The 14,784-nt window shown below is 48.7% G+C and overlaps 1 protein-coding gene and 1 non-coding gene across 2 annotated transcripts; one reads left to right on the top strand and one right to left on the bottom strand.

The window, feature by feature from the left end:
- Positions 1–1,021: 1,021 nt before the first annotated feature.
- Positions 1,022–1,094, bottom strand: TRNAT-UGU. Its single transcript has one exon. It is a non-coding gene; the product is annotated as a tRNA-Thr (tRNA).
- A 12,712-nt stretch (positions 1,095–13,806) lies between these two features.
- Positions 13,807–14,310, top strand: LOC101778162. Its single transcript, XM_004972011.1, has one exon. It carries the CDS (start codon positions 13,807–13,809, stop codon positions 14,308–14,310), a length of 504 nt encoding a protein of 167 aa, XP_004972068.1.
- Positions 14,311–14,784: the final 474 nt, after the last annotated feature.

Genomic DNA, 14,784 nt, shown 5'->3' with positions numbered 1-14,784 from the left:
TTGTCCACCAATGGCAACAGAACATTCCTTCGCAGTTTCTTGGTAGAGAGTGGAATCCCGTATTTGCAGGGAAACGCTTGTAAACACCCTGGAAAATAGCGGATCAATGTAACCGTCTCCTCGAGGCCACACTGAATTGGTGATATGAAGCATTTATCCAGATTAGTATGAAGAATAAAAGTACCACCAAATAGCTCTAGAATAGCCCCAGTCACAATCAAATCCTACTGCTTGGGAGAGAGGAATAGGACAACATCATCGGCATATAAGTATGCATGTTCTTGCATGGCACTGCTTCCAAGTGGCACCAGAAAGCCCTCTTTATCTGCCAAACTAATCATGGAATTTAGAGCTTCCATTGCCAGCACAAACAGCATAGGTGACAGAGGGTCACCCTGCCTGACGCCCCTCGCATGACATATTCTCTTTCCTGGGGCTCCATTCAAAATGATTTTTGTACTTGTCGTGGAGAGTAGCAAGCTGATCCAGTTAATCCAACGTCGGGTGAAACCCATATGCCTTAGAATTCTGAACAAGAAGGTCCAATCCACCAAGTCAAATGCTTTTGAAATATCCACCTTGATCAAAGTAGAAGCTGTCTTGCGGTGGTGAAGGAGCTAGGCAGAAAGATCAACTGCTCGAAAGTTGTCATGCAAAAGACATCCTTGTATGAACGCACTGGTTTTGTCGAACCAATTCTTGTAGTTTGGGCGCTAGTCTGTTGGCCAGTACCTTCGTGAATAGCTTGGAGAAGCTATGAATGAAGCTAATAGGACGGTGGTCACCAACATGTATGGCGTCTAGTTTTCTGCGAAGAAGAACCATGAATTCCTGATTAACCAAGTGCAAGCTGCGACCGTCTAGTGACCAGAAAGCATGGAAGGCGTGCATGATGTCGTGCTTGATGATCGGCCAAGCAGTTCTATAAAATAGACTGGTGAACCCATCTGGACCTGGTGCCTTGTCGAGAGGAAGACAAAAAAAGAGAAATTCTTGTTCATGGAACATCGATAGAGAAAAAAGTCGACTATCGGATTTGAACCGATGACCCTCGCATTACAAATGCGATGCTCTAACCTCTGAGCTAAGTGGGCTTACATAACAGAAATAGTGTAACAAATAGAAATATATATAGGGAATCCTTAAAATGTCACTTGTATGGTTTTCCAAACCTCTTCCTCAGAGAAACAATAATTAGTTGACGACATGATCACCGACGGGATACCCAGGCGCTGGAAGTCTAGGGAGACCGTGGGTGGGCTAGAAGACCCAAGCAAAGCATCAAAGTGCTGGAAAACCACCTCTACCTTAGCCTAAATGACTGGATGTGGTTCTTTCGATTCTGATGACAAGCTTGTAAGTGAAAGAACTTTGTATTTGCGTCACCTTTAGCTAGGAAGTTGATGCGAGATCTCTGTCTCTTGATTGTTCTTAATAGGGAAGCTAGGCCCAGGCATTTAATTTTCATCTTGTTACGGAGGGTACGCTCGTGAGGTGCAAGAGGTCTGGAGTCTTAAGCTAAATTGAACCTGTACACCAACTCTTTGGCAATAGCTTGTTGGAGACGAATTGAACCCACATGCTTGGTGCTCCATCTCTTTAGGGCGAACGCGGTGTTTTGGAGCTTATAATCCAAAGTGCGGAAGGCGTTAGCATCTGGCCATGGGCATGTCCAGGCCTGCTCCACGGTTTGTAGATACGCCTCATATTTCGACCAAATGTTCTCAAAATGAAAGCATCAGAATGAGGTAAGCGTGCAGCTGGTTTGCAACAACAATGGGACATGGTCGGAACATTCTGATGAGAGTGCACGCTGGTAGTGATCAAGGAATGCTGGCGCCCAATCCTTGGAGACAAAGACTCTGTCGATGCGTTCCAAAGTTGGGTCAACCCGCTCGTTACTCCATGTGAAGAGACGGTCATGTAGGTGTAACTCTTGTAGTTCTAGATCATCTAGCAGGCGTCGGAAGCGACCCATCATTCTACGGTCTAGACGGGAGTTGTTCTTGTCTTCAGCCTTATATATGAGGTTAAAATCACCGCAAACCATCCAAGTGCCCGAGCACCCTGCTCTAATCTCACGTAGTTCAGCTAGGAAGCGTAGTTTATCCCCATCGAATTGGGGACCATAGACACATGTAAGCCACCAGTCCTCTCTGTTTGCAAGTACTTTTACCTTAGTAGTCAATGTGTTATCATGAAACATCAGATTGGTCACTGCCTAGACCCCTCTTCTCCACGCCAATAACACCCCACCACAAGTGTGCGACACAGGTAAAGCATAGTAATCAAAATCAGTCCCCTTCATAATCAAGGCATCATTACAGGTATCTAGTTTAGTTTCCTGCAAAGTGACGAGGGAGATATGTTCTTGAGCGACCAACTGACGCACAACATTTCGTCTGGCTCTAGCATTGAGCCCCCGAACGTTCCAAATCAACATGTTTTCAGCATTCATGTTAACAAGTTTAAGCGACCAAAAGGACTAAAATAGATAGGAACGAACTCAAGGCTCAATGTCTGCTACCGCCGCTGTGAAAAGTGGCCCACCGTTTGGGATCAATTCGTCAAGGACTTCACATTGGGAGACCGAGAGAGTGGCGGTGAAGACCTCCAGGAAACGCTCGAAAGTAGCAGCATCTAGCGGCTCGGTATTGGAAGAGATGCCAAGCTTTTTCATTAGCACGTTCTGTGCTTGTAGTGTTGGCTTGGTTGCCCGATGACACGACTTTTTGGCAAGCCTCTCGCTTCTTCGTATCGCGGTGTTGTTCTTGGTGGTGTGTGGGCTTTCTGCCTCGACGAGGTTGAATGCAGCATGACCGGCGATCCTGCCCTGCAGACAGAATGTGCGAAGTCAGCCGTAACATTTTTAATAGGCGTAGAAGCCTCCGGAGGAAAATGGAGCAGTAGAGCATTAGAGGAGCCTCTGGTGAGTGTCACAAAATTGTTATGTGTTGGGGAAGGTGGCAGCCCAGCTACTGGAACATCCTCAAAACGTACCACTTCAAGGTTTACCACCCCATGGTCGGTGCCGTGGTGAAGACTCGGTGAGTCATGCGACCGGTCGTTAGGGACCATCGCTTCAGCATCCACGGATGACTCAACAATTGCATAGTCCACCACCACCATTCTATCCAATGTTACCCCCAGTTCTATGGTTGGCCCAGTCGTCATGATTTTGGCTGTCCCAATACCAGGTTGTGGCAGTGATGACCAGCAGTGGCAACGGCTCCAAGGGTGGACTCAGCTCAACCTCCAATCTCATCGGGTCAAAAGCGCGGGGTGGCCCCCCTTGCCGCGACCTAGGTGAGGATGTGTCTCTGGGATCTCGGGTAGGCACCTTGTCTCCAAGTGAATGTCTTGCAGCATGGGCGTACTTCCTGGAGTCGAGGCTTGCCTCCATCACCATCGAGTCAACCGCTAGAGCCCACGTGGGTTCTCTGACCTTAGGAACAGTTGCAGCGATAAGCACGTCCTCCTTGCATTTCGCCTGACCGTAGCATCGAGGTGAGTTGACGGGACATCTTGGCACTACGGTTGTGACAGAGACGCGACCGGGTGGACCCACTGGACGCGCAGTATGCTTCCAACGTCCAAACCTCAACGGCTTAGCCAGCGACTATGCCTTTGCTAGGGGAGCCGCCGCCGTTGAGGAGAACGGCGGTCCCCAGCTAGGCCCAAGGGAGGGTCTCCACCAGAACCGCTAGCTTCATCCGGGAACCTGGTTTTCTTTGGCCATGGGTTCTTCTGCTGCGTTGCGAGAAGCCTGGGTAGTCTTCATCCTCTGAACTATCAAAGTTATCTAATGGGGTGCCATCATTAGACGAGTCACTAGAGATGTTCCAGTCCTACACTTCTATGACTGTGATGTGCACAATGTACCATAGTCCATCTCTCTTGGAGTGAATGAGCTCATAGGGCTTCAGGATGAGCCCACACTCAACATATGACGTCGATGACTCCGGGATGAAAATCAGCTTCTCCACCAGGACAAGATCTGGGTGAATGCACCATCATGCCACATAGAGGATGACACTGTTGTTGTTCCCGGCAAGATGAGCCGGAGCTTCCACAAGGTCGGAACAAGTAGTACCCAGGATAGTCTGTGCCGTATTCACATTAGTTGAAACATCGCCCCACCAGGTCGGCGGGGACCGGTCGAGGGGCAGGGCGTGGGACGGGGTGTTCCCTGCGCTGACTTCGACGGTGGTGAACCTCCACCCAGCCCTCTCCCGAAGGCCTCTCACGACTAGCGGCGAGGATTTCTGAATCGCGACCTGAGGTACGAGCGACGGTGGTGGTTGCGCGCTCATGCTCCAGTGGGAGCCGCGAACCAGGCTGGCCGGCCTGGAAGCCGGAGGCGGGGTCCCATCCCCTCCGCGCATCAGCCATGAAGCCTTCAAGGAAAAGGCCTCGACGAGATGTCCATCGCGACCGCCTTCCCCTTCCGCTGAGCGGCCGAGGGTGACCATGATGGCGAATCCTGGCCATTCTATGAAGAAGTGGAAGAAGTGTTGTACCTGAGCCAGTCGGGAGTCTCCCCTGAAGGCCCCTCAAGCTGCCGCTCGTAAGGAGGAGCCGAGGGATTCAGGGGGATGACGAGATGTGTGAGGGTGACTGCGATGGTGAGGATGTCACCGCCGTCGATGCTGCAACCTGAGCTGCAATGGCGGCGGCCGCTAGTGGAGGAAGGCTAGGATCCAGCTCCTCCCCCTTGTCGCGACCGTCGTTAGATCCGGATCTCTCCATGCGAGTCTCCGGTGGCACGGGAGGCGTGGGTTGACGCCGGGACCTGTATGGTTGCCGGCGGTTGGGAGAGTGGATGCCGGGGCCGGAGTGGCTGTCGGCAGTGGGCGCCCGCGACGTACAGGTTAGAGAGAGAAACTAGAGTACACACTCTTTGTCACAAAATAATAAAAGGTGTGATCACTTAGCTACAGTTTCGGAAACCAGTTGTTTTTGGTTCTCAATTCATCCAACAGTACTACAAGTTTAGGCGGCCATCTCTCCAAGGGTTGGACATAGTAAAGCTATTTCGCCAATAGCCCATCTTGAAGGTTGTCTCTTACTCTCTTAATGGCTGCACATAAAGCCTTATAATATATCATATTGATCGAATTCGGCTCAATCTTTTTTTTTATAGAAGAAATGGTGAAGAGCTAGAGAAACTGGGCAAGACTAGCGTGAGAATAGGAGATGGATTGGTTGTTTTTCCGCTTCTCTTTCCTTCACGTAGAGTACACGATGATGAATACATACTAAGAACTAGTCGAGTTGCTTGGCATGGTTGGAGGAGGTCTTAAATAATAAAATCAAGGTTAATAACCATAGGAAAACATTTTAAAAATGTCAACCCATTGATATTACTTTTGTAAAATAAAATTTAGAGACTGATTCCTCGTTAAAGATTAGTACAAAATTTCGATTTTGAAACAACTGTGCTCCTTAATTTTTTGTACGAGAGGAGTAGCGCGTTAAACTTTCTTTGGTCGCCGCTTTCGTCGCTAAAAGATACTATCACGTCATCGTGAAACGACTTGGAATCCATGACCGTACAATTAATCGTGGATTTTTCGCCTCTGAATTTGACTTGTCGGGAGATGAAGAAAATTTCAGCAGAGTCGTCAATCTTTTTTTCCCCCCTTTCAGGCGCAAAGTAAGCGCTGACGAGCATGAAGAGGATAACGTAGCAACATTATATGCTGCCGTCTCTGCACTAGTATTTCGCTTTTGCCGTCAAACTAGAATACGGTTTCAGACTCTGCCAGCCGGTCAGGTAGAGTTTCCGTCCGTCCGGTTCTTGGCAAGAAATCCTGACTTGTCTCTTGCCGTCAAGATTCAGTGGATTTACCATTCCACATGTACAGGACATTTTACTGTAGAATCAGTAGTCTATCCTTTCTGGAACAGTTCCACGAGCTTCACTTGCCAATTGTTACTGAACGTTTTTTGGTGTTCTACGTTGAAGGCTGGATTAATGGTCTTCTGATTTCTGATTCCAAAGGTTCCGGAGAATTCAACCTTATCTTCTAAATGCATGGGACTAGAGGACTACATGAGGAACAGTGACACTGATCAAACAATCTCTAGGTCAAATCTTACTTTCTGTTCACCCAAGAAAAGTCGCATGAAAAGGATTAGATCTGAAAATAAATTACCCTTTCTTTTCTTTGCTTTTGGATATTTCATATATAGCTCGCCTCTTATTTTTAACTGCCATTTCTATTAAAAGAAACACATTGTTCCACAAGTTTAGTGTACTGACATTTTGCAGGTTGTGTGCATACTATTAGGACCTAATTAATTTTGCCTTAATTTCGCCAGAGATGTAAAGATCACTTCAACCAGTACCAAGATAGTGCTGAATCACATATCTGAGTTCACCTTGACGAAGCTCTTATGGAGACGACCAAAATGCACACATGGATCACTTAGTTTGGAGTACATATGTGAAAGTTATGATGATAGGAAAATGTTTACATGCTCCAGTTTTATACAGAGCATTCAATTTAAAACTAGATCATCCATTTTTTACAACTAGAGTATCTGTTTTTTTTTAGTCAGCAGTTCTAGACATTTTTAGGTTGTTTTCTTTTGCGTCTCTTGTATGGATTGGACTCGTAATGGGAAGACCCTCCGCATAAATATTAAGGGTCGTGGTTGATTAAGGGATAATCCAATCGAATATATCAAATTATTTTTTATTTTATTTTATTTTTTCCTTTTGCTCTACTTTTCTAACTTTTTTGTTATTTTTCCCTCGTTTTTATGGCATGAAATGACATCCTAACTAGCTTCCAAGCCTTGGATATACTGGCATGCACTTGCCTTGACAGATTCCTCCTAGGCAAAGCATTCCATGGATGTACCGGAGATGACTCGGGAAATTGGAGTAACCGGTTTCAGAAACTAGATCATCCTATTTTTCCTGCTGCAATGCACCGACACGTGCAGTGCCAGGTTGCACGTGAGCTGCTTAGGGTGGTACTGCATGTTTTTTGTATGTCAAAACACTTTTGGTGACCCTCTAGGGTGCAGGTGTTTTGGTTTTGATAGCTCCATCACTTGAAGAATTAATTGAAGCAGACATTCGACAAATAATTGGCTCTTTCGTATTTTCATGTAACAAAAAGGCATCATCAAGATAGCTGCATCAACGTACTAAAAGGGGGAATGATCCACAGTACGTTATCCACTCCTGGATCCGACTTTTCAAACTATGGTTAACTATTTTGAAAAGCCTATTAATAAAGAGGATAGGGTAGATCTAGTCTCTGCTACTCGACAGACAGCTATAGGAAATACTCCCTTCATCCCAAATTGTACGTTGTTTGCCATTTTCAATTTCACAGATTTTATTATGTATCTAGACATAGTGTATATCTATAAACCTAGAAATGCTAATTAAAATGATCTACAATTTGGGACATGGGAAGTAGTAGATTAACAGAAAAGCTACTTAATGTCAACGCTGATGCAAAATCAATTATTAGTCCTTGTGAAAATAGGCAAACTGTTGATCTTGTTGACCAAAATCTAATTCAGCTATCTAAGCCAAATATGTTGAAAGCAAATATATAGTGACGGATATCCAGATTAGGGATACCTTAAGCCATTGGTAAACCTAAAATTAAGAAGGAAACAGGAAGCAAAGGTTATTGGGCCCGGCGAGAAGCTGCCACCATCGCCGCCTGACTGGTCGACGACGCCCAAAGTCGCAGCCCAGGAATCAAGGAAAACAGGGCATTGGACCGCCCCAAGGCGTCATGCAAGGATCTAGGCGTAATGATGGGCCAGACCTATCATGTAGCTAGTGTTGGGATACGAGGTAGGCTACACTAGCGCAATTCAAAATTCTACCGCGTATAACTAGGAAGAACTGCCGTATAAAGATCACGGGATTACCACTCGACGCACTACTGGTGCGGAAGATGTAGATATGCGTCGATGCAGTGAAGACAATCACGTAGTCGTACGTAGTCGATCAACGTAGTCGTACGTAGTCGATCACGTCCAGCAGCTCCTCAGCAGCTCGTCCACGTGCAGCAAGATCGCCTCCGGTGCCGCGGCTCGTCGTGGCTCGTCGGCGGCTCGTCGACGGCTCGTCCAAGTGCTGCAGGCGCAACACCTCCAAGGTATCCACACATGCAGGGAGGAAGCATCGCAAGCCGGACTGCTAGATCCGCGAGTTGCAACAGGCGAGGGCGTGGGAGGTGCGACAGGTGTGTTTCGCCAAAAGGTGTCAACCCTAGGGCGCCCCCACCCCTCTATTTATAGAGGTTCCTGACGGGCCTCTGGGTCCGAGGCCCATTAGTACTTCTAAACCTAATCCAACTCGGATCAGATCCGAATTGGGCTTCCAGCCCCTTAAGCGTGTGACCCTATGGGTTCGGATACGTATAGACATGGCCCGAGTACTCCTACTCGGCCCAATAGTCGGTAGCGGCCTCTAGCAAGACGTGCCAACTCCTATACGCACACGAAGATCATATCAGACGAACCATCACAACATAATATACATGCTATTCCCTTTGCCTCACGATATTTGGTCTAGCTTCAAGCCGACCGCTCTTTCTCGATCCTGTGATTCGGAATCCCTTTGTAGGTTAACTCTTAACCGTACGTAGCATGGCCATGCATTTTCGGATCCGATCACTCGAGGGGCCCAGAGATATCACTCTCAATCAGAGAGGGGCAAATCCCATCTTGATTGACCATGTCTCATAGCATGCTTCTTGACAAACCCGAAAGCTACCTTTATAACTACCCTATTACGGCGTAGCGTTTGATAGCCCCTAAGTAGGTCGATCCACATCTAGAATACATGCGACAATCTCAGGTCTAAGGACAAAGCGTATATGTTGTTTAAAGAGAGAACTACTTCTCGTGTTGGGTCAGTCCTAGCACATGTCTCCACATGTGTCCACATTATTAGTTCAACATCTCCATGTCCATGACTTGTGAAACATAGTCATCAACTAATACATGTGCTAGTCTAATATTCATGTGTGTCCTCACATGAACTCCGACTAGGGACAACTTTAGAATAACCATACAAGTAAAGAGTTTCACATACAATTCACATAATTGCAAATCAATTCAAGTAGCCTTTAATGGATATTCAATGAACACAATATACAAATCATGGATACAAATGGAATATCATCATCTCTATGATTGCCTCTAGGGCATACCTCCAACAGCTAGGCCTGCCTGATGTGACAGCCGTAGCTGAGCCCAGCCGAGGCGAGGAAAACGCGGGCTGACCAGTCAGGCGCGCCGTTGTTAGTGCCCTGAAGGGTAAGAAAACTACCCCAGGACAAAAAACCCCAGTTAGGAATGGCTCTGTGGCACTGTACCAGATCCCGCCTGGTCAAGTGCGCCCGATTCTTCATCATGACGGTGTCAAGTGAAGTGACCGGGAAGAGTCGCTGCCCCCAGATACGTGTAGGGGCCGGGTTCGGCAACCAAGGCGGTCGAAAGAGCGGGCCCGAACGGAGATCCCGGAGGATATCTAGCAAGAAAGGTCCCAACTGCCAGACGGGCCCCATGGCTGCCTACCTGGAGGCGAGCACCTGACTTAGCGGGCTTCCCCCAATGATCTACAGTGTAACCCTCCCCCATGGGCCGCGTAACGTATATAAGGATACGATGGGACGAGAGAAAGGATTCGACCCCCAGTAGAGCACACTCACATACGCACACACCGTTTGTAACCCCCTACTACAAACTTGAGCTTTTGAGCCCGGGAATAAAGAACTCGCATGACGAACTGGATGTAGGGCAAGTTGCCTGAACTAGTATAATTCTCCTGTGTCTCACAAGCTAACCCATTCGAGGATTCACGTGGCAAATCTTCACTAGTTGATGCTACTAAACGTCGTTAGTTCCCCCTTGCCCACGACGGCTGTACTTTCATCCCTAGGAGCGGCATCCGCTTTGGTAGCCTGGACTTCATCGCCACCGCCATAGGCGACCTCCAGCTAATCATGCTGCCCGCGCAGGGACAGGTGCTGCGCTTCGGCAGTCTCAACTTCGTTGCCAACGCAAACAGCGACCTCGAGCTTGCTGATCTGACAACCTCGCGCATCATCGATGCAAACGCCGTAGCTGACGATACCCTCCTCAACGCTGAAGCAAATGCGATCGCCGCTGCATCAACTGCTACCTCGGGCCGAACCCACCCCAGGAGGAGATCAGACCATGCTCTACGCACTGGTGAACATCTTCTCCTAGCTGATGGTGGGAGGTTCAGAGCAGGCAAAGGAACGCGGCCGCGAGATCGCGATAGGCTTCCCCACCGGATTGAAGAACGCAAGCTAGGCTTACTCATGGAAGCTGCGAGAGGCCATCATCAACGCTCCGCGTATCCATGTCTTCGTCGGCATGATAGACTACGCCCCGGCATCCGTCCATGACCTCCTCAATGACAACGCCAATGACGGTTCGAGTTCGGACCCAGAGCCCTACGGCAGCGAGCACCCATCATCGGAGTGCAACATGGCAGACCTCACGGACCCCCCCCCCCCCCGTCGCCGAGGAAGCCACTACGCACACCATGCCTGACCAGCAACCAGCGGAGAAACATGAGGCCTATGCTCGAGAGCGGGTGGAGCACCTGAAGGCGCGACGCACGGAGCTTGAGGCAGAGCGATGGCAACTGGAATGGGAATAAGCGGAGCTGGAACCTCCGCAATGGCAATAAGGGGATGCCACATGGGCCCGTTGTTAACGGCAATTAGCATGCCAGTTTGTGAACCACAAGCGCATGGATCATCGTAGCTTTTCCTTTAGAGTATTCCATCCAAGGTTTATCAATTCGAGGATTGGTAGCGAACTGACGGATCTAATCCTAACATGAAGCATAGATTGCATATAAGAGCAAACTTGATGTAAAGATTAATAGCATGAGTTAAAGAAGATCTCATCCACAGGTATATATGATAACACCACTAAGGGTACAAGAGCCTATCATCTTCTAGTTGTAGTTCTAGCTAATAAGCAAGCACAACATGCATATTATCCAAAGCAATATTTAAACTACTACCTCCGGTCAACCTCCCAAAAACCCCCACCTTACACAAGAAAGACCCTGTCACGATCCTCTCTATCAGTGTAGGTAGATTAAGGGCACGATCACAAGGTAAACATGTCTAGCTATCAAGAATGGTCAACTTGCTAGATCTAATCATCATGATTATATAAAGCAAGCTATGTAGTCTAACCATCAATTAGACTAAGGAACAAGCATATTCATGATAGATAGAAGAGTATAAAAGGAGGCATTGAGTCGCTAACAGATCGGATGATATGAAGAACATTGCTTATGTAATAGATGTATTTAGATCATCACCTCCGAGTACATATCATTAATGATCACAACTAGCTCCTGAACTCCACCATGGCACAACTGCGCAGGGAGGCCATGGTGGCTAGGGTCGGCCTAAGCCATCTCCCAGACAACTTTGAAGACTTGCAGCAGCCTCAGCTCCCTCTGGTGGATGTTCTTGGTTTCATTGAGTTCTGGTGGATTGATCTGTGGTCTCGGTGAATTTTCAGGGTCTTTATAGTTTGGAAAGCGCGTGGCAGAAATTGAAAGGTGAGGGGAGCAAGGAAAGCCCCAAGCCGATCAGCCTGGGAGGAGGGTCCAGGCTGATCGGCCTGACCCTTCCTTGTGGCCTCTTGCATCCTTCTTCATCCCCAAGTCTTTTCTGATGTTCTAGAAGCTTATTTTCACTTGCATGTGGGACTGGCATGTCGGTAGCTTTGGGATGAGATTGATCTTCAATAACTTTCCAAGTCTCCTCTTGATCTTCTTTGATTCCTCCTTGATCCTGAAGTGATCCTAGCTATATCTTCACAAACTTAGCCCTTAAGTCATCTTGGAGGATTGCTTGCTAAAAACTTAGCCCTTTTTGCGCTTCCTGGTCTTCATCTTTCTTTGGTCCACTACTCATTCAAGGCTTTATCGAAATAATGCGTATTTTAGCCCAATTTCCTGCGAAAACAGAATATCCTTCAAAATATCTTGCATATGTGAAAATGGGGTTATTTCAGGTGCCGAGTGACAGGTTAGTTTAAGAATATGCATGAAAATACTAGTTAAATGGCACAAAATGTGTGTCAATAATGAGCGTCAACACCCACGCCCAGCAAGTCCACCACAAAATCATTCAGGGGGCCAAGGATGTGCCCCGCTTTGCGCGAGCAAGCTAGAACATGGCCACCGCAGCCATGATCCTTCACTTCATCCCCAAACCGGCCAACCCCTCGGCCAAGCAGATACATCGCAACCTGCGAGGGCTCTTGGAGGCACCAGTCGTGCAGCTGGCCGAGGGCTCCCACGCAAGACGAGATGAGGCATCAGGGAGCAGATAGAGCTGCACTAGCTTCAGAAACGATGAAGCCTCCACCCGGTCGAGCACCTCCCGGTGCCCTAGGAAGAGCAACCATGTCCTAGCTTCGAGCCATCATGCCCCGGCTGCATCGATACATGACCGAGTTGGCAAGAAGCGGGATGCACGCGATAGGATCAATGTCCGACGACGTGCCAACCAGGTGCATGAAGCCGCCCGGGAGGAGAAAGGCTGCCACGATGATTGGCGACCTCGGGGCTCGGGCCTGTCGGGGCTAGGGCTTCGAGCCTTCGGGCGGAAAATCCGCAACACGCCTTTCCCTCTACACTTCCGACCACCGACACATGTCGCCAAATACGCTGGGGATAGTAATCCTGGGGTGTGGCTCAAAGATTACCGACTGGCCTGTCGAGCGGGAGGAGCTGAAGATGAGTATTTTATCATCCAGTACCTTCCCCTCTTTCTTGCCGACTCCCCCAGGGCTTGGCTCGAGTACCTGCCGCACGACTGAATCCAAGACTGAGCCGACTTGAAGGATGTATTCATTGGCAACTTCCTGGGCATGTACATTCGACCAAGGAACTCGTGGGATTTGAAGAGTTGCAGGTAGAAGTCGGGCGAAACACTCCAAGATTACATCCGACGATTCTCAAAACAATTCAACGATCTCTCCGATATAGTCGACGCGGATGTAGTCGGGGCCTTCATCTCCAGCACGGCCTACCAATCTCTGGTGCACAAGCTCGGGTGCTCGAAGCCACAAACCACCAAGGAGCTACTGGACATTGCCACCAACCATGCCTCAGGAGAGGAAGCCGTGGATGTGGTGTTCGAGCGTAGCAAGGGGAAGGTGAAAAGAGAAGAGGACGAGGCTACGACTTCCCACGGGCGCATGAAGAAGAAGAAAAACAAGACACGACAGGAAGGTGAGCTTGTTGCGGTGGCAGAGCAATTGGAGGAAGAAGGGCAGGAAGCCCGTGACTAACCACTTCGAGAAGATGCTCGAGGGACCATGCCCCAACCATGCGTTCTCAGCCAAACACCTCTACAAAGATTGCTTCCTGATGAAGAAGTAACTCGAGGGAACCTCAAGGTGGCTGACCTGAAGAAGGAGGAGGCCCCTACCCCAACGAATGGAGGGGATGGGGACAACTTTCCTAAGCCAGATGGATGCCTCATGATCTTCGGAGGTTCGGACGCCTACGAGTTGAAGAGGTGGCAAAAATTGACGAACTGGGAGGTGAACACCATCGAACTGGCCATCCCGATGTACTTAAAGTGGTCAGAGTCCACGATCACCTTCGACAGGTTAGACCATCCCAGCCTCGTGAGACGGCCTGGAAGATTCCCATTGGTGGTAGACCCGATCATTAAGCCTAAATGCCTCTCCAAGGTGCTGATGTACGGCGGGAGCAGCCTCAACAGCCACTAGGTTGACATCCTCGACTCCATGAAGATCAGTCGGGAGCAGATTCGCCTGACTGGAGCACCCTTCCACGGCATGATCCTGGGCAAGCAGGCCATCCCGCTCGGGCAGATCGACCTGCTCGTGACATTCGGAGATAGGTCAAACTTTCGAATAGAGACCCTTACATTCGAGGTGGTGGATTTCAGTGGTTCCTATCACGCTATCCTCAGGAGGCCCTGCTATGCCAAATTTATGGCCGTCCTCAATTACGTCTACCTCAAGCTTAAGATGCCTAGGCCAAAGGGCGTCATCACCATTGGGCCAAGCTTCCCACACGCACGACTGTGGAATAAGGACAGATGCCAGCTCGCCACCAAGATCATCGTGAAGGCGGACCTCACAGAGATCAAGAGGAACGTTGCCCTGACTGCTCCCGACTCCAACAAGAGCACCGACGCGGCAGCCTTCCAGTCGGCCAAGGAGACCAAGGAAGTTGACATCAACGACAGCAGCTCGACCAAGACGCCTTGCGTGGCAATTGTCTGACATGCCAGGAATCCCGAGGGAAGTCACCGAGCACCACCTTCGCATAAATCCCGACGTGAAGCCAGTCAAGCAACATCTATGACACTTCGATGAAGACAAATGGAAGGCGATCGACGAAGAGATTGAGAAGCTGTAGGTGGCAGGGTTTATCAAAGAAGTGTACTACCCAGATTGGCTTGTCAATCCCATGCTTGGAAGGAAGAAGAATGGGAAATGGAGGATGTGTGTTGACTACACTAGCCTGAATAAGGCTTGTCCCAAAGATCCCTTCCCAGTGCCGTGAATTGACCAAGTAATCAACTCGACTGCAGGATGTGAAATCATGTGTTTTCTCGACACTTACACTGACTATCATTAGATAGCGATGTACAAGCCCAACAAACTCACTATCTCGTTCATCACGCCATTCGGTTCATACTGCTATGTTACGACGTTGTTTGGGCTAAAGAACGCCGGCGCAACCTATCAACGATG

This window comes from Setaria italica, chromosome V (assembly GCF_000263155.2).
Source record: "Setaria italica strain Yugu1 chromosome V, Setaria_italica_v2.0, whole genome shotgun sequence".
NCBI lineage: Eukaryota > Viridiplantae > Streptophyta > Magnoliopsida > Poales > Poaceae > Setaria > Setaria italica.
This window is presented reverse-complemented; position numbering and strand designations above follow the sequence as displayed.